General features: G+C 37.7%; 2 protein-coding genes across 2 annotated transcripts in view; one reads left to right on the forward strand and one right to left on the reverse strand.

Annotated features, from left to right (window-relative positions):
* The window catches only part of RSPH14 (radial spoke head 14 homolog), a 109,654-nt gene that overhangs the window by 27,475 nt on the left and 56,765 nt on the right, over nt 1–25,414 (reverse strand). The gene's annotated exons all lie outside the window — the stretch shown is intronic.
* The window catches only part of GNAZ (G protein subunit alpha z), a 50,265-nt gene continuing 44,522 nt past the window's right edge, over nt 19,672–25,414 (forward strand). Inside the window, exon 1 of the mRNA XM_009491544.2 lies at nt 19,672–20,394. Coding sequence (XP_009489819.1) covers nt 19,672–20,394 — 723 coding nt within the window. The remainder of the gene's footprint in view (nt 20,395–25,414) is intronic.

Below are 25,414 nucleotides of genomic sequence, written 5' to 3' on the forward strand. Positions count from 1 at the left end.
TCAACCGAATATAAACAGTAGAAGGTCAAGATTAAAAGATTTCAGAAAATAACACAGGTGTGCAAAATTTCTAGGATTTGGCTCTTCCTTTTACCTTTTACAAAAGCTTTTAGAAATTTCACCCCTATGGATGAGCTCTCTCCCGCAACCAACACAAAAGATGGGAAGGGACAGTTGCAATTAGTTTTGTACAGGGCACCCATTTACACTACTTAATGGCAGACATGAGAATCTTAAATGCAAACCAAAATTGTACCTAATTCTTAAGAACAGGGAAAAAAAAGATCTCAGAAAAGTCAAGGAGACACATTCAGTATTATGATGACAATCTACTAACTTGTTCTGCTATTTCTATGCCATTCCTGTGTCTCTAAAAGACCAAAACTACTCAAAACTTTTAGTGGATGTTTCCCTAATGCGTGGAGTTTTCAGTGGGCAAAAAGATGACATAAAATACACTTTTGGAGAAGGAGACTGCTAATAAGTGTGTATGTCAGTGGCATTGCACCTTAATGGAATTACTTCCAGCTGGAATAAATTGAAACAAAATTTGAATTGCTTTAAGGTGGGTTGGGCTGAAAGCTAAGTCAGCTGTGAGCTCTTTAATTATTTCCTTCATTTGTGCTTTTTGTAGAGGTGGGAAGATACCTTATCAGGCATTTTCCTAGAGCTGAGAGGTAGGAAATTTTATGTGCCTTGCTTTCTGGAATGTTTGTAGCTTTTTGGGTTGATATTAGGTAATGAGTTATTCTCTTCCTACTAAGGTGCATCCTGTGGGGAAGTTTTCAGTCTTATCACAATGAAGATGCAAAAGCTGTTTAAAAGTCACAGACAGCATTAGGAGGTAGTAACCTTTGTCATCTTTTCTTAGTTACAATGCTGACTCTAATACCTCGATTTAAAAGTCTTGAGGTATGCTGTAAATGAACCAAAACAGAACAAAACGTATGCTTCTAAGCACAATTATTCTGGAAGGCTACAAGTAGTTACCAGGCAAGAAATGGTATGATACTTAACCAGTGGTACCTGAGAACAGATCACTGAAAATCTAGCACCTCATCCCTGCTAGCAGAGTTATCTGAGTGGTCTCAGAGGTGTCCTCTTTTAACAAAGTTTTCAAGATTAAACTATTGTTTTGCTATGCATTGTGGATATTGGCCCCCACTTGGTAAATCTGCTTTGTGAGTTTAGGGTGAATTTGGAAGCTGGCATCCACACAGCTGCAATAGCTTTTGCACTGTTTTGACTTAATATGCCTTGCTGAGAAATCTGTATATGGCTTTTCCACTAAGGTATGGATACATTCTGAGTAACCTCCAGCATGTAAATTATTTCTTATTGCAGATCTGTGCCTGTTTCATGTAATTGTTTTTACAGTTGTATCAACAGCAGATTTTTAGTGAGCAAAAAGGAAACAAAATTATAAGTCATCAGATTTTTTCCTGCATATTTCATGTTTATGAAAGGCAGAATGCTAACTAGAAAATTTAGGAATCCACGGCTTCTTATCAGTGGTAAAATTTCAGCTTTAGATGCCATCTTAATAGTAGGATACAATGTTACCATAAGTAATTTTTTTCTGGTAATACTACAAATGAGAAATGAATAACTAAGAATCCATTGCTGAATAATGACTAAACTAAAGGCTCGATTAGCACCTTTCAGCTTTAAGATAATTTTAGTGCCGCAGCTATTTGAGTCAAGAAGAGATGTCACTGAGAGTAAAAAGAACAAAAGAGCAAACCATTTGAAATGCTGCTGTTAAACCTGTACTGTGTGGTTATAGTCATACATTTGTCTGGTTTGTGAAACTCTCACTTAAGCTGTTAGGACTACCTCATGCAGAAAAACCTGCAAAAATTGTTTTTATTACTATTAACAGTAGCAGTAGAACATGTATGTAGTATTATAAATCAACCTATCAGTTCTCAATATTTGATTCAAGAGCCTACTTTGAACAAAATGAATGAAACAATAAGGGTCACAAAATGGTGAACTAACTAATTAGCTACCTTAAAGAAGAGGAGACAATTCTAGTTGAGGTGTTGTCGTGGTTTAGCCCCAGCCAGCAACTAAGCACCACGCAGCTGCTCGCTCGCTCCCCCTACCCTGATAGGATAGGGGAGGGAATTGGAGGAGTAAGAGTGAGAAACACTCCTGGGTTGAGATAAGAACAGTTTAATAATTGAAATAAAGTAAAATAGTAATGATAAGAATAACAACAATACGATAATATTAACAACAATACAATAATAATATACAAAGCAAGTGATGCACAATGCAGTTGCTCACCACCCGCTGACTGATACCCAGACAGTTCCCAAGCAGCAGTTGCTGCTCCCTGGCCAACCCCCCCCCAGTTTATATACTGAGCATGATGTCATATGGTATGGAATAGCCCTTTGGTCAGTCTGGATCAACTGTTCTGGCTGTGCCCCCTCCCAGTTTCTTGTGCACCTGGCAGAGCATGGGAAGCTGAAAAGTCCTTGACTAGCATAAGCAGTACTTAGCAACAACTAAAACATCAGTGTGTTATCAACATTCTTCTCCTACTAAATCCAAAACACAGCACTATGCCTGCTACTAGGAAGAAAATTAACTCTATCCCAGCCAAAACCAGGACAGGTGTGATACAAAAGGGAAACTTTCCTGACCTCAACATAGGAGAACTTGTGCAGTAGGAGAGACAAATCTTTTGCAGACAGAATTTTAAGGTCTAAAGAACTAGTAAAAGTGCAGAATTAGTCACAGGTTTTAGTAAAAATAAAGAAATAGTGGTTGTATGGCTAGGGATTTTGCAAGACTATAGGGAATAAAAAAATTGTAATGGAGAAAAAAAATCTGAATGCTGAAAATGTCGTTATATACAACACAAACTTGAATAGGACTAGTAATTACCCTCCTCCCCCTCTCTCTCCACGTGCACACATATACACACATGAGTACTAGCAGTGTTAATAGAACACCAAAAGAATCATCAGTATGTGTTACAAAATTTGGAGCTACAACTGCTAATACTAATAGTAGCAATACAGTTACTAATGCACAGCTGAAAAATAACAAAAGATCAATAAAAAATGTGCTTGGGTTTTTGTTTATCTCCAATAACAAAAATATATCCATCTATCATTTATGTTTCACGCTTGGGGAAAAATACTATTTACAAACTTGCTTGTGGCTGAAAAATGACAGCTTTGCCCAGCCAAATCGAAATCACAGCACTCCTATGTTATTGTAAATATCCAGAATAAAAATCCATGCAAGCTTCCTCAAAAGATGGACTTACATTTACCAGCTCATTTTGTTACCTATGCATTTTTAAAACAATGAATACCAACCAATATACAATAGCTACTGTTATATTTTTGTTGTAGACAAAAATCTATTCTTAGAATGATATGGAAGCAATCCATGATACTGACAAAATCTGTATAGCCCTATGAATATGTGAAGCCATCCTGACTAGGTTTTGTTATAGTATGACTCAAAATCTATGTGGTCAGATTTGGCTTCTGTCCTTATAAGGTTGACTAGACCTATGAACAAACCTACATCGTGAATACCAACAGAAGCCAGGCTTGGAACATGTGGATATAGGGAAGAAATTAATCTTAAAATACAATTATGCTGATCATGCTTCAGTATATCCTAGTAATACAGTAATGATGAGGTCATACAAAAATGAGGAGCTGAGAGTGAGACTATTCAATTTCAATTGAAAAAAAAATTCAATTTTATCTATTAATAAAATTAATAGTTTAATATATATAATATAAACAATATTTTAATATTAATAAAATTAATATTAATAAAATTCAATTTTCTCTAGTCATTCAATTTTATCTATTTTTACAATAGTTTTCAGCTGTAGTTATTCATATACAAGAGGAGTATGAATCGTGCACTAAATACTAAATTTTCATCAGTAAAGCTGTCTACATTGCTTACAGTTAGGTATCCTGCTTGCAATGTTTTTAAATACATTATGTTTACTTTCATCCTGTACAAAACAGGATACAGACAGGCTCATTTCAAAACCCACTGAAGTCAACTAAAAGACTTCCCTTAAGTGGATCACAACCATAGCACTTTACAGGGTTTGGGTTTTTTATTCTTATTTTTCCCTTAAACAATGACAGTGGTATTTATTCTGCTTAGGAACAGCTATGAATATTCTCACCCCAAAGCGTCATTTACCATAGGCTGCCATTTCACCACAACACTTAAGCCAAGTTCCTCTAGCCCATGTTGCAATCTCATTTAGTGTCAAGTAGAAATATTCTTGATCTCAGTAGAAAAAACAAGGTTGAATAAGGGGAAAAACCTAACATTTAAGAAACTTAACCTCTCCAGAGGATAAGTAGTGAAAAACACACAGAGAGTGTTGCTAGAGATGCTTGCACTGCTGCTCTAACTGCGTTCTCTAGATAAATCAGGCCATCAGTCTCTTCAGATAATTAAAACTGCACCTTCTCTCACTTCATCTGCAACCAACTTGCTTATTAAAAGACATTTTTAAAATCTGAAAGGAGTTTAACCGCTCCAGTGCTCTCTAATGTTTGACATATGTTTAACACCAGAAACTAGCTAACTCATAATCCCCAGTGAGGAGCCTGCACCAAGCGACTCGGCTTCCTCTGCCTTGTGGTGGTGGGTGTGTAGCTGCAGTAACTGCAGCTGGGGTGTGAGGATGGTGTGATCGTGCCTCCAGAGAGAGGGAATTGGAAAGGAGAGACTGACAAGCAATCCTAGTAGCTGCCAAACCTTGAAAAGGATGTTATGTTCTTTATGGTAGCAGCAGTTTGTGGTTTTGTGGCTTTTGGGGTTTTTTGTTTGTTTGTTTTAGAGGGGGGGTGTTGGTAGAGGGAAAATGGTAGCTAAAGAAGTTGATGCATCAGGATACCAAGGCCTTTTTGCTTTATTGTGAGTAGAAAAATACCCCCTTACTTTATATAGGTCTGCACAGAACTTTAATAGAGAGGCCATTATTGGTAAAGGTGGCGATTTGTGCCAATACTTTTTCAGTTCCTGTGTGTAGAAGGCTACTTGAGCATGTATTGAACATATAGAAGTTGATAGTTTTTTATCTTTTGAATGACTGGACAACTTTTGAAGGTAGTGTGTGACATCCAACGTAAATGATTCTATGATTCTATGAAATGATATAGAAAATAATTACACATTTAGTGAAAACAACTGTAAACATTCAGCTTAAGCTGACTTACTGAAAAAATAATAAAGCTATGTAGTACAAGACTGGAATTCTAGAGGACAATTACAGAAAGTAATATTAGAGCTTTCAGGCTTGTCATGAAAATTGGAGAACCTCTTAAGCTTGTGCGTTCTGGTTTTTTTTGTTTGTTTGTTTTTTTTCTAATTCCAACTAGTTATTAAAAATGTGATTTGTTAGAAAGACCAATGGACAACATCCATACTGAGACCCCATTGAATAAAAATAAAGGTATTAGCAAATCATCAGTGCCTCTGATCTTAAAGACAAAAACAAAACCTTGAAAAGTGCAGAGAAGTGATGGAGGATTGTTTCTAGATCACTGAGGATACTCTTACTCTTCACTTCATATAGCCCAAATTATGTGACAAGTTCTAGTTCCAGTGAAGACTTGTGCTTGAAAAAAATATGTGGAGCTCAGCAAGGCTTACCTAATCTCTACAACAGAGAAAGAGGATCTTTCGGTAGTTTAAAATTTGGAACTGAATTTAAGCAAGAAGAGTGCTCATTGTCCTTTATCATCCAAGACCAAACTCATTTATAGTACTGCTTCATATGTAAAATGAGCTGAAGGTTTTTGTTTGCTTGGTTTTGGTTTTTTTTAATGCCTGTCTAGTTATTGATTAATCTGTTAAGCTGCAGACTGATGTGCTTTCTTAATTACTTTTTCTGGCTGCACATTTCTTTTATTCCTTATTGCACTGTGACCAACTTTCAGCAGAAAGGATGAAGGTTGCTCTTCCCTAGCCTAAACTCACCACCGTGTCCTATCTGACTGGCATGAAATAGGTGTGCTTTGTGCCAGCACAGAGAAGCATGGCGGGGGTGATGGGGACTAAAGGTGCCATTCTGGTTCCCCATGCAATTTAGGAAGGAGTTAGGCCTCTAGCAGCTTTTGGGGAAGGTAAATCATGGAGTACTCTTTTGCTTAAGAATTCTTAGACCAACAATATAAATAGAGTTATTTCTAGGGTTGTCATTTAACCCCAGACAGCAACTGAGCACCACTCAGCCGCTTGCTCACTCCCTCTCCCCGCCTGGTGGGATGGGGGAGAGAATCGGAAGAGTAAAAGTGAGAAAACTCATGGGTTGAGGTAAGAAGAGTTTAATAATAGAAATAAAATAGTAATAATAATAATAGAATATACAAAGAAGCAAGTGATGCATGATGCAATTGCTTACCACCTGCCGACTGATGCCCAGTCAGTCCCTGAGCAGCGGCCCCCTGGCCAGCTTTCCCCTAGTTTATATGCTGATCATGATGTCATATGGTATGGAATATCCCTTTGGGCAGTTTGGGTCAGCTGTCCTGGCTGTGTCCTCTCTTGTGCATCTCCAGCCTTCTCAGTCAGTAAAGCATGAGAAGCTGACAAGTCCTTGATTTAGTGTAAGCACTGCTTAGCAACAAGTAAAACATCAGTGTGTTATCAACATTATTCTCATACGAAATCCAAAATATAGCACTGTACCGGCTACTAGGAAGAAAATGAACTCCATCCCAGCTGAAACCAGGGCAGGGGGTTACTGAGTACATAAGGAAGATGCGAAGGTAGAATTGCAGTTCTTCACATAGACAACTAAAGTTTGCTTAAATTCTGTTACAAGTACAAAATAATGCATCTACCCTGTGCAATGTAGTGCCGAATGCAGTTACTTAAGGTAGCTGCAACTGGACTAATATATCTAGGTGGTAAAATGTTGTAAAAAAAGTATTAGCTTACATTTTTGAAACCAGGAGCTAATTAGCGATTCTACAGCAATGCTGTACTTAAATGCTTCTGGTTGCAGAGTTATGTTTCGTGAAGTAGAAGTAAATCTGGTTTTTGGATTGGGCCCAAAGCAATTTCATATCAAAACCAGCACATGGACAACTTCCTTCATATTCAGCTTATAAAAGAGGTCCTTTGCATTTGAGAAAGAGAGTAACTATGATAATGGCTCAGCTGTCTGAGAGGTACCTGCTGAAGCTCTTGCATGCAGCAGGATTATAAGACTGTCAAAGCTTCTGAATTTCAAAAGAGAAGCAGAATGATACCAGGCGTAGGCTGCAGCTGTAATCTGTGCTTGGTAGCATACAAGTCCTCTCCCATGAGTCACACTTTAGAGAACAAGGTGGATTGTGTTTAGCCTCTTGGGATTTTTTTTTTTTCCCCTGCGTTGCGGTCTAATACTTCTTCTACTCCTCATCTCCCCTTCTGTGGATAAAATTGTATTTAATTTGAGTTGTTATGGAACCTAGGAAATCCACAGCTCTGATGTAGGTATCTTCTGACATAGTTCATATGATTAACTTTATATGTGGTCCAAGGCTGGAAATTGCTCTCTACCCTATCTACCAAATTTATCCCCGGTAATAGCCCTGCTTCTTATGCTGATATTCACAATCTTTCTTCCTTTCTTTCTCTTGTTGTATTAGGAATAGCATTTTAATGCACATTTAGGTTTTGTTGAGGCTGATAATTTCACCAGGTTTGTCAGGTTTTCGTTGTCCTTCCCTAAATTAGACCATCGTGAGAATTATTTGCTTTATTCTTTCACAGTCCTGCTTTCCTCTCCTACTCTTCCATTTTGACCAGCTCTTTGATGCTCTTGCTGCATCATGCTGCTCTTTCCTCTCATGCTTTCTTTGAGCTACTGTCTCTTAACTGCCTTATACTGTTCTTTCTTCACACGAATCTCCTATATTCCTTTTTTATCTCATGTTGATAACTTGCTGCTCCCGCATACTCATTCAACCTATGTCTGTTTTTCTGTTTTTCCATTCACCAAGGTTCTTTTGATTTGTTCTCTGTGAAACATTACTCATTCTCTGTTGCTTAGTTCCCAGTTTTAACTATCACTTTGCCAGTCCACTCCTCCCATGCTCTCACTCAGCCTTTCTGTGAATTCAGTGTTCATCACTTCTACTGAAACTGTTTCCCGTGTTTTGCTTTACTCCTTCCAAAACCTTTTTCTCTGCCTTTCATTGCAAGGTCTGTCTTGCCAACTTTCAGCCCTGATTCACTCTCAACAATGTCTTTTCTCTAGCAGAACCATTCTGGTGGAAATTTTCCATGATGGATTTATTCTCTCCTCCCTGCGTCCCCCTCCCCACCCCAGTATGATTAAATTCCGTATGTGCAGACCCATCTTTATAACTTCTGAGTCAACCCTTTCCCACTGGCTTTTTTCTTCTCTATGTAGATTTCTGCTGATTTCCGCCAATGTGATATAGGAAGATGTGCCCATCTGCTTTTCTCAGCTCATCTTTCCTTCCTCTATTGCTATCCCTTCACTATTCTTTTCATGGATACAGAAGTTTCTCGGTTCCTGTGTTTATATACCCTTTCAGTTTACCCTAAAAATCTTACCTAACTTCTGTGATTTTACTGTCTCATTCTTTGCCTTAGTTTTTGCCTCTCCTCTGGTTCTTTCCATTAAAACACACAAGCAGAACTACTGTGATTTATTTCTGTATAGAGCCTTAAAGATGCTTTCTTATCCATCATCACAGATAAAACTTGTCTATTGTTTCCATGGTTCCCATTTACTGGAGCATCTTCTCCTTGCTTCTTGCTTGGCCTTGAGCTTCAATCTTTGAATCTTCACTGGCTGCTTTTCCCTATCACATTAAACAAACTTCTTGTCTTCAGGACACAATTATCTGTACCCCGGTGCTCAGGTTCTTACTATAGAGACTCTGATATTCACCTCCAATTAGCTCGTACCTGTCACTGGAACAGTCTAAAACAAGCATGGTTTTGCTTTCTTATGGGACCTTTTATGCATGGGAAGAGAAACTTCCTTTTACAAGGCTACTGTTACCCTGTTTCAAATCCCTCTTTAACTTGCCTTTGCTATAACTACCAAAATTTCCTCATGCTTTCATAAGGTACTGTGTGCAATATGGTTGAATGAGTGATAGGAAATTTGCCACTATGTTCATGACCAAACCTAATGTTTACTAGCTTTTTTTTATATAATAAAGTCATCTCCTTAAGCTCTGTAAGACCCGTGAAATAGCAATACTGTGGTATGTGAGTCTTAGCTCATGAATCACCCACATAAGAACTATGGTAACTGATGATAAAAGCTAAACAGCAACGCTAATGAAGACATAACCTACACTACTGTCATCACCTGAGGTGCCTACAAAACACTTGAGTGGGTTCTGCATTTTGTTTGTTGCTTTATTACAAATTTTTAAATGAGTCTGATGTTTGTATGTCCCTAAAGCAGATGCTGTGCGTTGTTTCTCCTCACCCTTGTCTACCAGCCAGGATTTTCTGCACACCCACTGTTAGACCTACTGTAATATTCTTGTAATACTTCATCCTTTATGGAAGTCTAAAGGTCACCTCTAAAATGACTGCTGTGGGAGATTCTGGTCTTACTTAAATCACTGTGAAGCACAGGCAACTCCATATGCAGTCACTGGCAGTACTCTGGATTTTCAGCAACATGACTCGGAATAGAACTGTTGTATTTTTGGTTCTATTCAAGAATCAGTCAGTATTATGTACTGGTTGTGTTGACGCTTCTTCTCACTGTTTCACAATAGTTTGTGGATGTTGCTAAAACAGGTCATGATTTAAATACCTACCAATTATTTAGGTATTAATGCTTTATAGGATTTATGTCTCCAACTTTCTGAAGTAAGTGGGGTGTGCATAGTTAAAAGAAAAATAACTAATAGGTTCTTGTATTCTACTGTGGTCTGGATCTTAGCTGAGCTGGTGCAAACTTCAATGCCACTAACAGACGATCAAAATCTATCCTTATAAAAGCAGGGGTTGAATGCTCAGTTTATAAAGAATACTTTGTTTTCACTATAGATTCTTATGTCTCCCTAAAACTTGGAAAAAGTCTATGTGCTAAATTTTGACTGTGTGATATACTTAGCTAGTGGACACCACTAACTAGCATAACTTGTATTTCAGTACTGCTAAAGTATGTTGGATATTTTCCAAACAATAGATAAAGAAGTGGTGTTTAAACCTATGAATATAATATCTCACTGCAGAAAATCTATTCTATTCTATATTAGTTACATCTAGATTACGTACTGATAGGTCTATGAGTACATGTAATAGCTGCAAGTAATTTTATTTGGATTCTCCACTATTTCCTTGTAAGACTTCCTTCTGCCATGTATACCTAGGTGGCAATTCTAATAGCTGAGCTCAGGTTTTACAACACAGATGTGAGTATTTCTATAAAATCACAGTGAGAATCAGCAGATGAGAACCTAATGGACCTACCAACTGTCTTTCTGGAAAGTATGCTGGAAGCAGTTGTCTGTTGGGCTGGTAACAGTCAGTGCTCGTGAGGAGGAGCTCATGGTATGGCACTAGTTCTGGTCAATGTCCTTCTCATCCCTTGCTCTGGACTGAGGAATTCTGAATTAAATTTTTTTATAATTGTTCTTATACCTTCTTTAGTAACCTTGATTATCCCTAACATGCACACATACCTGCCTACATGCATATGATGTTTTTGTTTATAATTACTTGATTTTACTTTCCTTTAAGAACCCTTTCCTTACTCAGCAGCTTCCATTATTCTGTATTGGTTATTGTGTATGTGGTCCTGGTCTGGATATGTAATGTACTTTAGCTACACTCTGCTGTCAATATGAATTTCTTGACTGGCTTTGCTATTACTCTCATTTTGTTATCTATTGCACAGACAAATTAATTTCTTGGATCTACCTTGGGGAGTTAGTGTAGAGGTTAGGCCGTATTTCTTAAATAGAGATCAAGATGGATCAAGTGACAAAAGATGACTTTTTCAATATTTGAATATATACAACAGAGCTACCATTGAGGCTGATTATACTTGAAAACTCAGTGCATTTCATGATCACAAACAGTATCTCAAGTTGGGCATCTAAGAAATGAAAATCACAAGCAGAAATAATCTTTAAAAAGATGGGCTTAAGGAAGTTAATTAACATCACAAAGAACCACCATGACAAAGAGGGGTAGAATTCAGTAGTGTCCAGCTGAATGTTTGGCTAATTAAATCATGACACTTCTTTCTTCACTCATCTGGCTAATAGAATATGCATTTTAACTGCTGTAACAAATAAACCACAAAAGACAACAGCTTTCCCTGCTATATTCTCTTTTTTGATTATTAGACCTGGCCCATCCTTTGTTTTGGATGGGATTATAGTGACTTAATATGTAATTAAAAGTTTTGCCATACCTTGTACATACAACTTCTGAGTACTTGAATATTCATCCTTAATATCTTTCTAAAATATCTTAAAATTTCCCAAATTCTTTTTTTTTCAAACAAAACAATCTGAATTCTATCACAAGAGGTCATATTGATATCTGTGTAGCTCATCTGTCAAGTTGAAGCTTTGATTCAATAAAAAGGGTGAACACCACCAATAATAGGTTGTTACCCTATCTGTGGAAAGATAGATGGAATACTGGGGATTTTCACAAATACTTGCAGGCAGAAAGTTCATGATAAGCTTTGGTAACCTTGGTTTATGCTTCTGGCTCTGGAGACACAGGTGTTCTAGTGGATACAGATTGTTTCTGGTTTTCCGTCATATAAAATCTTTTCTTTCCCCTTCTCCTAAGCATCTAGACCAGCAAGTCCAATTATCCTTGCCTAGCAAGTGGTTTCTTGAAATGGAATCTTTCTTTACTCTAGCTAAAACTAAAATTTTTCCAAGTCTTTAAGTTAAACTTCCTGTTTTGTGAGAATGGCAAATGCACGCATCCACACCATAAAGCTCGTCTTCTGTTGAATTTCATGTCCTTGGCTCAAAGTTTGAAGCTATAGCAGGATTGTAAAGCAAAGTTCTCAGTTTCTTCTAGTGTGGATGAAACAACTCATTTTTCCCTAAGCGCTCTGTTCAGAAGTGCCCAGGCCATTTTTTGTATGAAAAATTTCCCCAGACATTTATTTAGAGATAGATACCCAATGGAGATATTTTTCAACATAAGTATTTTCCTAAGGCTTTAAGCACTGGAAAACAGCAACATAAATAATATTGTCAGCCAACAGCAACAAAAAGTTGTACTATCAACTAAGAGGGTGCATTAAGGAAAAAATTCATCCAGTCTTTTTCTTCCTCTGTCATTTTTTTTTTTCTTCCCCTTCTTTCAGATTTCAATGATTGTCTAAAGAGAATGTTAGTAATGTTGCTGGCCACAGTTTTAAAACAATTCTGTTCTGTAATAAATGCACTTTAATCACCATATATTAAACAGTAAGCTAACTTCTGTGAAATAATTTCAACCTTGCATTTATAGTGCATACATGTCTGGGACTCTTTCTGGCTGCCTTCCTAAACTGAAAAATGTGAACCAATTTCCCCATTCCTTATTAGCCTCAGTTCCTCTCTCTCTCTCTCTCTCTCTCTCTCTCTCAAAGTAATGCCTGCTTAGTAGAAAGCTTGACTTCTTCCTCAGTAAACTACCTTGGATATTTCCTGATATATCATACTCCCTCATGTCTTCTTCTGTTTCATTAATGGTGTAAGAAGTGATTGAAAATTAAAACCTGCAAAAATACGGTTTTCTTAACGTACTGGAATCCTCTGCGGATGTGTATAATCATTAGCAACTGATTACGTTAGGTAGGTTTACACTTTTAAGTCTTAGATGTGTGCTATGCTACTTCTTGCTAGATTTGCTTGCATTTGCTTTTACATGGGTAAGTGCTCAAACAGGCAGGTCCACTACCTCTAAACTTTCAGATAAGTAAAGAGAAAGAAGACGCAATCAGAACCGATAAGCTGGGAAAGTATAGCTTGGGTAAGGTTTTGTTTTCTTCCTCTGGTAGTATATGTTCTGTAATACTGAATAGAATATCAGTCCTGAATTAAACTAAAATTCCTGGCTAAAACTGCTGTGGAAAGTTTGCAGGAACCTTTTGAACTTCATTTTACTTTCTGAAATTAGGTACTACTGGGGAAAAATTATATGTATCATCTGGCTACTAGGATGGAGATACTGTAAAGAACTGAATAAGATTAGGCTCCTCAAGCTCTGTGTGTGCGGGCTGGTGGTGGTGAAGCTAAACTATTAGACTGCTGCTACCATTTGCATTTGAGGGAGAATATAGCTTTGTGCCTACAATGCCACCTGGAATTCCTGCTGCTAGCAGCATGCTGTATGCATAGCCTCTACACTGACTGTGATGGTAACAGCCATTGGCTTTATTCTCAGCCTAGGAGCCAGCTTCTTTCAATAAAATCTTGGGGGGGGACATCTTTCAAGGCAGATTCTGTAACTATGCATTCCATGATAACGTGCCAGTAGCTAATGCAATAAGAGACAATACTTGGATCTTTCCTTAGGAAAATTTTCCTAATTGAATTGTATTGTTTTAGTGTCATTCTCCTTTCTTCTCCCCCCTGCCCCAGCCATCCACCACCCCGTTACTTGGGAACATGCTGACAAAAGGGGTGTTTATGATTGCAAACACACAGATCAGTTTGAGAAAGACAGAAGTGATGGGTAGGGGCAAAGAGCAAGCCTAGATATGAAACCAACAATAATGACTCATTTTATTTGCTATAAAAGTGTGGACAGAAGAATGTGCTAGTACTAAACAGCCTGCTCAGTTAAATGGGCTTCAACAGATTTATACAATAAACCAGTGCAGAATTTTGCTCAAGTATTCTTCCCACTCCAAAAATTAACTTTTTGGCATTTTTTTTTTTGATAATCAAAATAGATCACTGTTAGCTCAGGACTGGGGGCATGTTAATTTTATCTTGTGGGAAGAACTACCCATTTTAGTCATGACAAGATTACCCATATATATAATCAGATTTAACAAATATATTTTCTTAACACTTTTAGCAGCTTCAGTTGTCAGTAGAAGGCAGATGTATTAGTTTAGATGCACCTATGCAGTATAACCTGGTCATTCAAAGAATAAGTTTTTTTTTAAACAAAGTTTAGAGAGAAATGTGCACAGTGAAAGGAAGAAATAGGGCTTTCCATTAGAGTAACTGAAAAGACTTTTATCTAATTAGAAACTTACAGCCATGAAACATTTGCATTTTTAATATAAAATCTGATCTAAAAATCCAGAACAAATTCTAGACTGCCTTATTTTCTGAGTGTGTTCCAAGAAAAAGTAGAAGTGATGAAAAGGAAATTCATCTTCATGTAGCCAGGACACTAAAATGTAGTAACATAATAAGAGTTATTATTTTCCTGAACTTTAAAAAGTAGTGACTATGAACATACAAGATGCTTTCCAGCGTATGTGAGAAAACTTATTTAAATAAATCAAACTTTCTTACTGTAGTGAACTATTTGGAAATAGTATCTACTACTCTGCTTTACAAAGCAGTAATAAAATCACCTCATTGTATTCCTACTCGAAATAGTGAGATCCAAATATCATTGCAATATATGCAACTGGAATGACTAGAAGCCAAAAAAATGGAAATTCAATCATGTAAAACTCATTTACACAGTGTTTACATATTCCTGATCTTCCCTGCAAGAACAAGCTGCTACTCTATCCTTTTCTGTGTTAAACATGTTAATGAATGATAAGCAGGATACCTGATATGTAAAACACTGTGGGATATGAATGATACATCTGAATGTGTTGTAGAAATACGCAATAGGAAATACTCTAGAGAATGTACAAGCTGTCTGAAAAGAATCATTTTTGTTGAAAGTGTCTTTCTACCAAACTGTTTGTCATAAGTGATTGTTGAGGCCAATAAAATAAAGTTTAAAAAAGACCTGCTTATCTTATATTGGCACAAAATCTCCAGATTTATCATAAGTACTGATGCATTTTGGAAGGAATATGTATCCTCTTGCTTCTTGTCTCTAGCAAGCCTCCTTTTTTCAGGATGAAACTTGAATAAAGAGAGGGGAGGGAGTACCATATATGCTTCTTGCAAAAGCTTTCATCATTAATCACAGAGATGTGTAGAGAATGTCACAAAGAATCCAACCAGTAGTCTTATCAGTGACATGAAAATGAAGCTTCTGATGATGAGGACTTGAAGGAAAACCAATCTTAAATGTTCTGAACGTGTCAGAATAAGCACGATTAATGGAGCCAACTCTAATTTTTATATAATTAAAATCAGAATTTGGCCTGATCTCTAATACAGTAATTTCATTCTCTCTGTGTGGCTGGGAAGTTACTCATTAAGAAACAGCTTCCTCAACTCTTATTTTTAATCTTCTATGACCACTGGAAAAAGCCAATTATTTGAAGAAAGTATAACTCCTCATTTTCGAGGGTTTTCCTTTCCACATCTTTGATGCATTAGAGTAAGGGAAGTTGTGCTAATTACCATTCTGTTAGTATGTATGTATTATTTTAATTTTCTGCTGATTAATCTGGTTTTCATGTGCTAATGTCCTTCTGATGTGCAAAAGGAAGTAAGATAAATACAGCTGATATTAAGACTCTTTTGTAGAATTTTAGACCAGGTAATAGCAATACACAGTGCATTTGGGGCAAAGGATTCGGACATCTTTAAATTTAAGGTAATTTAATGCTTAAAGTACAAGCCTGCAGGCAAAGATGACAGATAAGCCCCCCAAACTGTCATGTAGAGGTGACTTGATGTACTGACTCAATAACTAGTTTAGAGCAATTGCAAATAAGATTGTCATGGTTAGTTTCTGGAATTGGTTACTGTAGAAGTCCTGTTCTAGTTAATTAATTTCATGCATGTGGATTTGGGATGGATTTACAGGCAGGTGTTACAGCACAGAGATTAAAAGAACGTAGTGAGAAGGCAGGTTTAAACAGGAGCAAGAAAGAAGAGGGGAAGTTGGAATACTGTATAGATCTTCAGAACTAAGTAAAAGCTGCTGTTCTGAAAATGTGTATGTTAACAGTGTTCTGGAAATCTAAGGACAGATGGGAATAAATGGCATATCGAAGCACATTTTAATCAGTATACTTCATATACTGTTTTTTTGAGTATTCACTTTTTTGTGGTCAGAGTGCAGTTGTGGAATTTTGCAATTGTTTGCAACAATCATTCATCTTCTCCAGCTAAAATATAATGCTCTCCTCAACACACCAGTACCAATCCTGGCCTATACTGACTCATCTTGTTAGTCGTGAATTTTATCCAGGGCTACATTGGTTCAACTATGAATCTCCCTTAAGCAGGGTTAGAGTTAGGAAGGGATTTAACGATAACTATAGCATCAGTAAAAGTATTTAAGAGTGAGTGAGCGCAAGTTCAACTTTCCCAGGCTAACATCTCAGGAAACTTCAGGAATGAATATGTAAAACTGTCATCCATTGACTCTGTCCACTCTCTATAGCTTTTTCTCTGATGTTAAGGGATTAACAATGATTGCCATAACTGTTTGTCCTTCCATACATGCACGTTTCACATTCCCAGATACCTTCACATTTATGTATTGGAAACTGCTGAAAAGGGATCCAGTGTGTTGCAAGAACCTGCCTAATGCCAAGATCCTGTAACAGAACTGTAGACCCCAGAGATGCATACCAGTGGGGACTCAGATCTGAAAGCAGACACATACATTCTACCTTGCCACTTGTCAGCCCATCATAAATTAGAAGAGATTTGTAAGTGACTTGAAACATGCTCAGAGAGAAAGCTATACAAAATACAGAAACTAAGATTAGGATAGCCCACTGTGACAAAAATTTAATATACAAATAACAGAAGAATAGTAATATCTCTTGCTAAACATAAGAGTCTGAGTCATTACACTTGTTTCTACCACCTGAAGAATGAAATCCTAGATATATAATTTATTTCCCCCCTTCTACCCTCCCAAATAAATCTTTGAAGAACGATGTTTTTTCATGTGAATGTGAGATGCTAAAAACTTTAAAATCTGAGCTTTATTTCAACAGTATAACTCTTCTTCAGTACTGCAGCTGATGTCATTGTCCTTATATCTGTGAAGTCCCCGCCTTGAAGTTTTTATGCTGTGCTATATCTCAATTAACATTATTTAAAGGTTAGCTAAAGCTATTACTTGACAGAATTAATTTCTACTATGGTGACAGTTACTGGGAGGGTAAAGCGAGATCTCACTGAAATCCCTGGCTGATAATGACTTCTGGCAAGACAAAACAAGAGTTGAAATTCTCAACAATAAAACAGTATCTTACAAAACATGTACTATTAAATGTATATGCCTTTATAAATACACGATACACATTAAAATAGAAGTCATGTAAATGTAAGTTCATATTTTTCAACCAGCAGCATGGCCAAGGAAGAATGAGACCTACCCCATCCTGCTGTATATCTAAGTGAATCTTACCCTACGATGTAGGTGATGTGGGGAAAGGAAAAATACCTATTGGTAAATCCAATGTTCCATTTCAAATACTTAATTACAGATTACTGTTTTGGAGTGCTGCAATTCTTCTGTCAGCTAAAATTTCTGCTGTGATGTTTAAGAAAGAGAGAAAGCCAAGTACATGAGGTTGCAAGTAGTTGTAGTTCCATTTTTTCCTCACAGAAGCTAGAGGTTCAACATCTGGCTTGGATCATTCTGTCCCTCTCCAAGTAGTGTGGCATCATCCTCTTCAATATGTATTTTAATGCTTTGTCACCTACATTGAAATGCTACTAAGTTCATGCAGGAAAATCTTCCAAAGACTTCTAGAGCAAATTTTAAAATGGAATTCGTGAGACTTAGTCTTATTAAAATGTAGTAGAAGTTATATTTCTTTAGTAGGCTCTGGAATTTTTCTTAATCCTACCTCTGAGGGTATCTCAGTGGCATGTAGTTTAGTTTGTAAAAATACTCACTGAAGACCCTCTAGACACAAGTAAACAGAGAGCAATATAGGTGCCAACATGGGCTGGGGCCAGCATACGATGAGGAAGCCATGACATTTGTGATTTTGCTGCCCACTGCGCTCTGAGATTAGTGGGAGCAGCAAGCCCTTCCTAGAAAAGAGGCAAGTTATCACCAATGAGCTATTAGTAATGTGTTTTTCCTCTGTGAGAGGTAACTGCTTCCTGCTGTTGCCTTCTGCAGAGTTCCAGCTAGTAGGCTTAACCCCTAATTTGGGAAAGAACAGTTGCTCGAACAGTCACTGAAAACCTGTCAGCCCTTGCTTGGGATGGCATTTCCTGTGCTTTTTGTATGAAACAACTACTTTTTGTAGTCACTGGTCACTTCTACTGCATCTCAGAATTTCCTGTATTAAAAATGGAAGAGAGGAGGCTTAATAACACTTAGTTTGGCTATGGAAAGAAGCCTACAAAGTTTGTTGTAGTAGTGCATCCCTTTATTGATTAAAAAAGATGCAGGTAGTATGTTTAACAGGACTGTTCTCCAAGGGGAAGGAAGATCTGTTACTGTATTCTGCAAAGATCAGTAACTCTCCCTTTTACAAAATCATGGAGCAAAGTTAATCACCTCCTTTTCCTTCCTAATTTAGTTATTTAAATGTTCAGTGCAAACAGAAAAGATGAAAAGAAAACTCAGGAGGACAGCTGCCTGAGTACAAGATATTGATATAAATAGACTGGGAAAAGTAGTTGTGAGTCTGTTTCATTTTCTACTTCAGGAAAACCAGTCAGAACAGGACTGTGCAGGAAAAGCACTGCCATAAGCTCTTGCTGAGGGAGAAATTGGGGCGCAGCTCAGCACTGTTTGTTTTCATGTAGGTTTAGATAATAAAACACAGAAGGCTGAAAGGGAGATTTGATTTACTATTGTTGAGAAACCACATTTTCTTAGGTCTGCAAGCTTCAGCTGCCCTATGTTTTTGCTAGGGTTTTAGATTTTTGCTTTTCTTTACATATTTTTCCATCTGTGTTTTCTGTTTGGGATAATAAAAGGTTTAGAAGTCTAGAAGAGGAGGAGAAAGTGAGTGGTTTGCAGCAAGGAGGCGGAGCCTCTCATTTCATTCATTTCTTTTCTCATTGTTTGGCAGGTGGAAGGCACAGATTTACAGAGCTGAACTGGATCAGCTGAAGAAGTGGGGGAAGAGAAACAAAACAAGTACAGCACCATTGAAAAGAGCTTCAGCTTTATCTAGCAGAATCACCACAGCAACCAGAAAATACAACTGAAAGACAAGGGCTAGAACAGAGAAGGTGAAAGCGTGGCTCCTTACCTTTGGACAGAAGGCAGCAAACTAATTATGCAGAACAGAAAAGAGTATTTGATGGATCTAGCCAAACTGTGGCAAAGGGAAGTGTCCCTTCATTAACAGGAATGTGCCACTGTTTATGCACTGGAAAGGGGAGTGCCATGAGATCTACTGAAGAGACTATTTCTGTGGTTGCGTATCTACATGTGTTTGCACCCCTGCTGGGACTGAATTAGGTGGTACAGGCATCTTGGACCATCAGGTATTGGATAGCAACTTTTTTTTTCATTCCAGGAGCACCTGGCACGAGAACTGAAAGACACCGCAGATCTTTTTCAGAGACGCAAACAGAGTGAGACAGTCTGCAGCCCTTCCCTTCTGTACCTGCCTGCTGTACCATGGGATGTCGGCAAAGCTCGGAGGAGAAAGAGGCAGCGCGGCGGTCCCGTAGGATTGACCGCCACCTGCGCTCTGAAAGTCAGCGACAACGAAGAGAGATTAAGCTCCTTCTCCTGGGTACCAGCAATTCTGGGAAGAGTACTATTGTAAAGCAGATGAAAATCATTCATAGTGGTGGCTTTAACTTAGAGGCTTGCAAGGAATACAAACCTCTGATTATCTATAATGCAATTGACTCCCTCACACGTATCATTCGGGCTCTAGCCACCCTTAAGATAGAATTTCACAATCCAGACAGAGCATATGATGCTGTGCAGCTTTTTGCCCTGACAGGCCCAGCTGAGAGCAAAGGTGAGATTACCCCTGAGCTTCTGGGAGTCATGAAACGGCTCTGGGCAGACCCTGGTGTGCAGGAGTGTTTTTGCCGCTCCAATGAGTACCACCTAGAGGATAATGCTGCATACTACTTAAATGACCTAGAAAGGATTGCAGCACTGGACTACATCCCTACAGTGGAAGATATTCTGCGTTCTCGGGACATGACCACAGGGATTGTAGAAAATAAGTTCACCTTCAAGGAGCTGACTTTCAAAATGGTGGATGTGGGTGGACAAAGATCTGAACGCAAAAAGTGGATCCACTGTTTCGAGGGGGTTACAGCAATAATTTTCTGTGTGGAGCTGAGTGGATATGACTTGAAGCTGTATGAAGATAACCAAACAGTAAGTGCACCTTGTCCTCCTTGTTCTCTTTCCCTCTCTTCCTGTCCCCCTCCCCAGTGTTTGGCCTTTTTTTCTCCCCCACCTCCCTACCGTCCCACAGCAGTAATCCCTGAGTTTCAAGCCCCAAATGTGATTTCCTTCCCCTCACCCCCAATCTGTAATAAAAAGCCAGAAACTATGATGCCTTTATTTGGACAGTTTTCCCTGCTGGACAGCTTTATTTAGTGTTATTTTTGGGAAATGGAGGTGCTCTTCACATGACAGCAGATTTTTTTTTTTTTTGGTACCTTTTTGCTAAATGTTTACCTGGTTAAGTGTTACTCCTAACACCACTTAAAAACATAGACAGTAGTGATATCCTGGTGTACAGGGATAGTTATTTTGGACACCATGTTTTGCAAGTCCTGGGAAATTTTTAAGCTAAAATAGTAATAAGTAACAGTTTTCTCCCCATTTTTTCCAGGATTTTCAATTGGAATCTGGGATGAAATTAATTTAAAAAAAAAAATCAGACACAGTTTTTAATTAGTATGGAACATTTAACATTTTCTTTGACTGTTCTTGTTTATATGGCTGATTTGCCTTGTTCAATGTATAACTCTTCTGTTTAATTCCCTTTAATGCTATTAGCTTTGGTTTTCACAGCACACAAATAGAGTAACTATGGGAAAATATGTGAACACTTATGCATATTGAACTATGAGTTTGCTATCACATTCAGCTTGCCTGAGTTAACCTTTATAGGGTTTTACTTGAACTCACTTTTTGACAGCCTTGTAAAACATGATGCTTAAGAGATGGAAGTTTGTGGGTAGGAGCACATAATGATTCTACCATCTAGTGGTTCCTAAAAATGCTGTATTTATGTTTGAAAACAGTTGCCTTTCAGGAAGAATTAAAATCTATACTGTAAAATCAGAAAGTTAACCTTAAAATGCTTCTACTTCTCTTGTAGTCCCTTACGCATCTTCAGTTTTTTTCCATTTTAGAAAGCTTGTTCACCAGTATCAGTTCCTGGAGTACTGCAGAACACAGAATCCTTGTTCTTTTACAGCAAGTGCATTACATAAATGTTGTTGGGGAGGAAATTGTTCCAAGAAATTTTTATATGGTGTTTCAAATCTAACTGGATCTCAATAAGTTTACAGAAGGGGTCTTTCAGCCAGGTCTAATGATCTGGTTTTGGCAGTCCGCTATGGAAGAGGCTTACTAATCAGTCTTAACTGTTGTTCCTTATCAGACATTCTCCCTCCCCCCTTTATGTGTAGTACACACATCTATATTAAAGTTTCTTTACAGAGTATCTTAAGTCAAATGTAGTATACTGTACACATATGTGTAAGAGCTGTATCACCTCTATGACTGCTAGTGCTTGTATGGGTGTGACATCACTTTATATGCAGCCGTCTATTTCCTTTTCCCTTTTTGCCCTAAAATAATAATTTAAAAGAACCCTTGAAACTCTCACAACTTATTACCAACTTATGTAGACTTCTCTAAAATGATAAAGTGGGGGAACAGGTTGGGAGAAAGGGGAATTTCTTCCACAAATAGACTCAGTGGAAGGGAGTACTAAAGCTCTACATAAGATGTCTGTTGCGGTGCAGATCTCTCTGTTGTGAATTTTCTCTACGCTGAAAAGTCCCCTGTCCTGGAGAAGGGGCCAACTGTGGCCACCTTCACTGTTGTTTATTTTGTACTGGACTTGTGTAATGTCAACACAGTTGCATACCTGATTCTTTCATTTAAAATTGTTTATTGAGAGTTCCTGTGCTCTTTGAAGATGCCAACTACATGATCATGGTTCTGATAATGACTGCAATAACTGCAATGGCTTTAATGGCTAAATGTGAAAGCCTCCCAAAATTTATGCATATTTTATATAACACATAGCATTCACCAGATCCCTGAGGCAAGGTGAACTATATCAGTACCTGAAACAACTTCAGTGCCTTCTATCTAGTCTGCTGTTTATACAATATCACTTATCATGGAATCACAGAACAAATTAAAATGTTGTCAAGTGACCTAGGGGGTTCCACAGTTCTGGTGATAGCAACTTAGAGCAATTGAGGTGGAGAAACTCCATGAGATGGAAGTGGTTAAAGAAAGGAATTCCATAGGTGATACTTCTGACATATTTTCCAGAGTTTGTATCAGAAGTTGACAGGAGTCACTGAGGTAGAGTTGGTGGAAGATGCTAATATTTCCTTCAAAGCCACATGAAAAGTGCAGAAACCAAAAAGAAATAAGTATCAGACAAAACCTGTAGAGCAATACGTCTCAGAAATCTCACCCTTAGCTTTTTGTTTGCTTGTTTGTTTTTACTGCCGTATGTCTCAGTAAAGTCTTGTCTGTTCAAATTCTGGGTTCTGCAACCAACTCCTTCCCTCCAAACCAGCATAAGACTAGATCATCGCCGAAGAAAATGGGTGAAACTATTCCCTTCACATTCCATGCATGTAGGAAAGGGGTTCTTTACGTATCACTTTATACAATCTCTTATCATTATTGGTACAGTAATGTGAAATTATTTCAACTCATTTGTACTTCTCATTCCTTTGTCACTATTTTTGGTTGCTAATACAGTTTCTTTATGAAGATTTTTTCTTATTAGAAGGGAGCTAAGTGATAAGTTTGAGAAGCAATTATACTTAGGTTTGAACCGAGACTACAAAATAGTTTCCAAAAATATTCCCTTTGTTTTACAAGCTTGCCTTATATGGTTGAATCCCTTTTGCGTGCACTTTCTATGATTCTTCAAGGGGAAAAAAGACTTATGGTCAAGAATGTTCACCTAAGCTGAATTTTGTTAAAACTTTACAGAAATACTTCAGTTTTACTGCAAATGAAATACACATTATGAGTACTAAATGTTTCAGAAAGATTTTTCTTATTAGAAGGCAGCTAAGGGACAAGTTTGAGAAGCAATTATACTACATCATGAGAAATATCAGACCAGAGAAATTTATTTTAAGGGAAAAAAAACCCCAAACATTGTTACCTAATTTTTAGGAGCTTTGTTGGGTTTGTCTAGATCTTTGTGTCGTGCCTCCACCATGGTCTCCATATACCTGAGGCTATTCTATAAGCATGGAGTTCTCTCTCAAATGATTTTTGCAAAGGTATGATATTTCTAATAATCCTTGTCAGCACTGTTTGAATTGGCCCTTTTTTGTTGGTATAGCTTATCACATATATAATATTTCCCTGTTCTTACCTTCTGTAGTGATTTTACAGCTTATCCACTGCACTTCCATTTCCTTCTCTGTACTACACTAACTGATTCACCGTTTACTGTCCTACACATGGACTTATGCTTTATTGTCTGGAGATTCTTGTCTTGGCATTAGCGCCTTCCTATTGTAACAGATCTCTATATCTGATTTTTGTTTAGTAACCTCCTCTTGACACGAGAGAAGCATTGCCCCTAATTCTTTCTCTTCATTTTAGGAGACATTAGGAAAAGCATATCTTAGATATATTTAGACACTGACTAGGAGTTAGTTGTTTTCTTGCAATTTTTGAGACTTTTCCTGCCTTGCTCTTCAGATTTAAAAATCAAAAAGAACTAGCCCAAAGGGGGAAAAAAAAAGAATATACTCTTAAAAATCCTTATGGATGTTGATTTTGAGTCCAGTGTCTGGAATCAAATGAAGTAAGTGTCTGGGTTATTTCAGAGTGACATTGAAGCCCTCTTTTACAGGGTTTTGACAGCCTGGAGGGCTAATCTATGATCTCTTTGTATCCCTTTGCTACAACCTTGACGTTCCTTGGTGCTACTACTTATAGAGTGTACTCAACATTGAAATTCAGGCTTTTACCGTCTCTCAGTTTCCATGTGTATGCAAGCACTATCCAAGTATTTGCCCATCTATAAAATTAAATTCTGCAGACATATTTTTATGGCCTGTGGAGAAATCAGAACACAGATTAAATGTGAGAACAGTCATCTTCCTGGAACCCCTACTTATGTGGCAAAAAGGAGAGGGACACTAATAGCGTTTCAGAGGGAACCTGGCTGTATAATCATAAAGAAAAGTTTACCTTTGGCCCATTTTCTTTGGCTGTTATGCTTTATCCAAACACACATCCATAATTTTACTGTGTAGAGATGGCATGTTCCAGCTGTGCTGAATATAACAACCCAGTGTTAAACAGCTCTGCTAGGCGAACTATGAGAAGTACCTACATGGGTAGATCACTTGAACTGCAACACTGAGACTGCCACTCATGAAAAAAGCCCTGCGAATAATAGTGTTGCTGAGTCTAAAATGCTTCCTGGTGTAGTATCAATGGTGAATAGAACTACTAAATAAAACTAGTCTACTGCCAAACATAACTTACTGCTTGACAGAGCGTGTAAGAGTCTGGCTGATTTATAAGCTGTGAAAGTTGAGCAAATGAACATGTAACTTCTGTGCTTCCTGTTGATGGAAGTGGATAAATGCTATGCATGAGCTCTGTCTTTATTGAAGATGCGTTAAAATAATGAGTGACAAACATGGTAAAAATTGAGGGAAAAATGAGCTCGTTCTGCATACTGGTAGGTCCTGAATATCGCTAACTCATGAAGTCTCAGGGTGAGAGTACTGTAGTGACACCAAAGTGCAGAAAGGAGAACAAAAATAATGCCCAAACTATCATTTGCCTGGACAATTTTTCCTTTGTGTGTAATTTTAAGAGACAAAATAACTTAAACTTTATTCCACCTAGAAACAAATGAGAGAAGGGGGAGACAGAATTTTTCTGGGGCTTTTGTCTTTCTCCTGCTACGCTTTATTCTGGGTAACATCACTTGCAGAGACAAAATCACCTGAGTTAACAATTTGTAGATCTGGCCAAACCAATATTTTGACTTGTCTGGTCAACATATGTGATATTTAGCTGCTTACTAAAGAGCAAGATAGTGAAAACTGTAATTCTTCACTTTTTTTTTTTACCCTGCACCTTGTTGCGCTTTCCTCTGGCACTCTAAGAATATTTTTCCTGCTTATCTAGGGTTATCTACAAATGTGAT

This window comes from Pelecanus crispus, chromosome 11 (assembly GCF_030463565.1).
Source record: "Pelecanus crispus isolate bPelCri1 chromosome 11, bPelCri1.pri, whole genome shotgun sequence".
Classification (NCBI taxonomy): domain Eukaryota; kingdom Metazoa; phylum Chordata; class Aves; order Pelecaniformes; family Pelecanidae; genus Pelecanus; species Pelecanus crispus.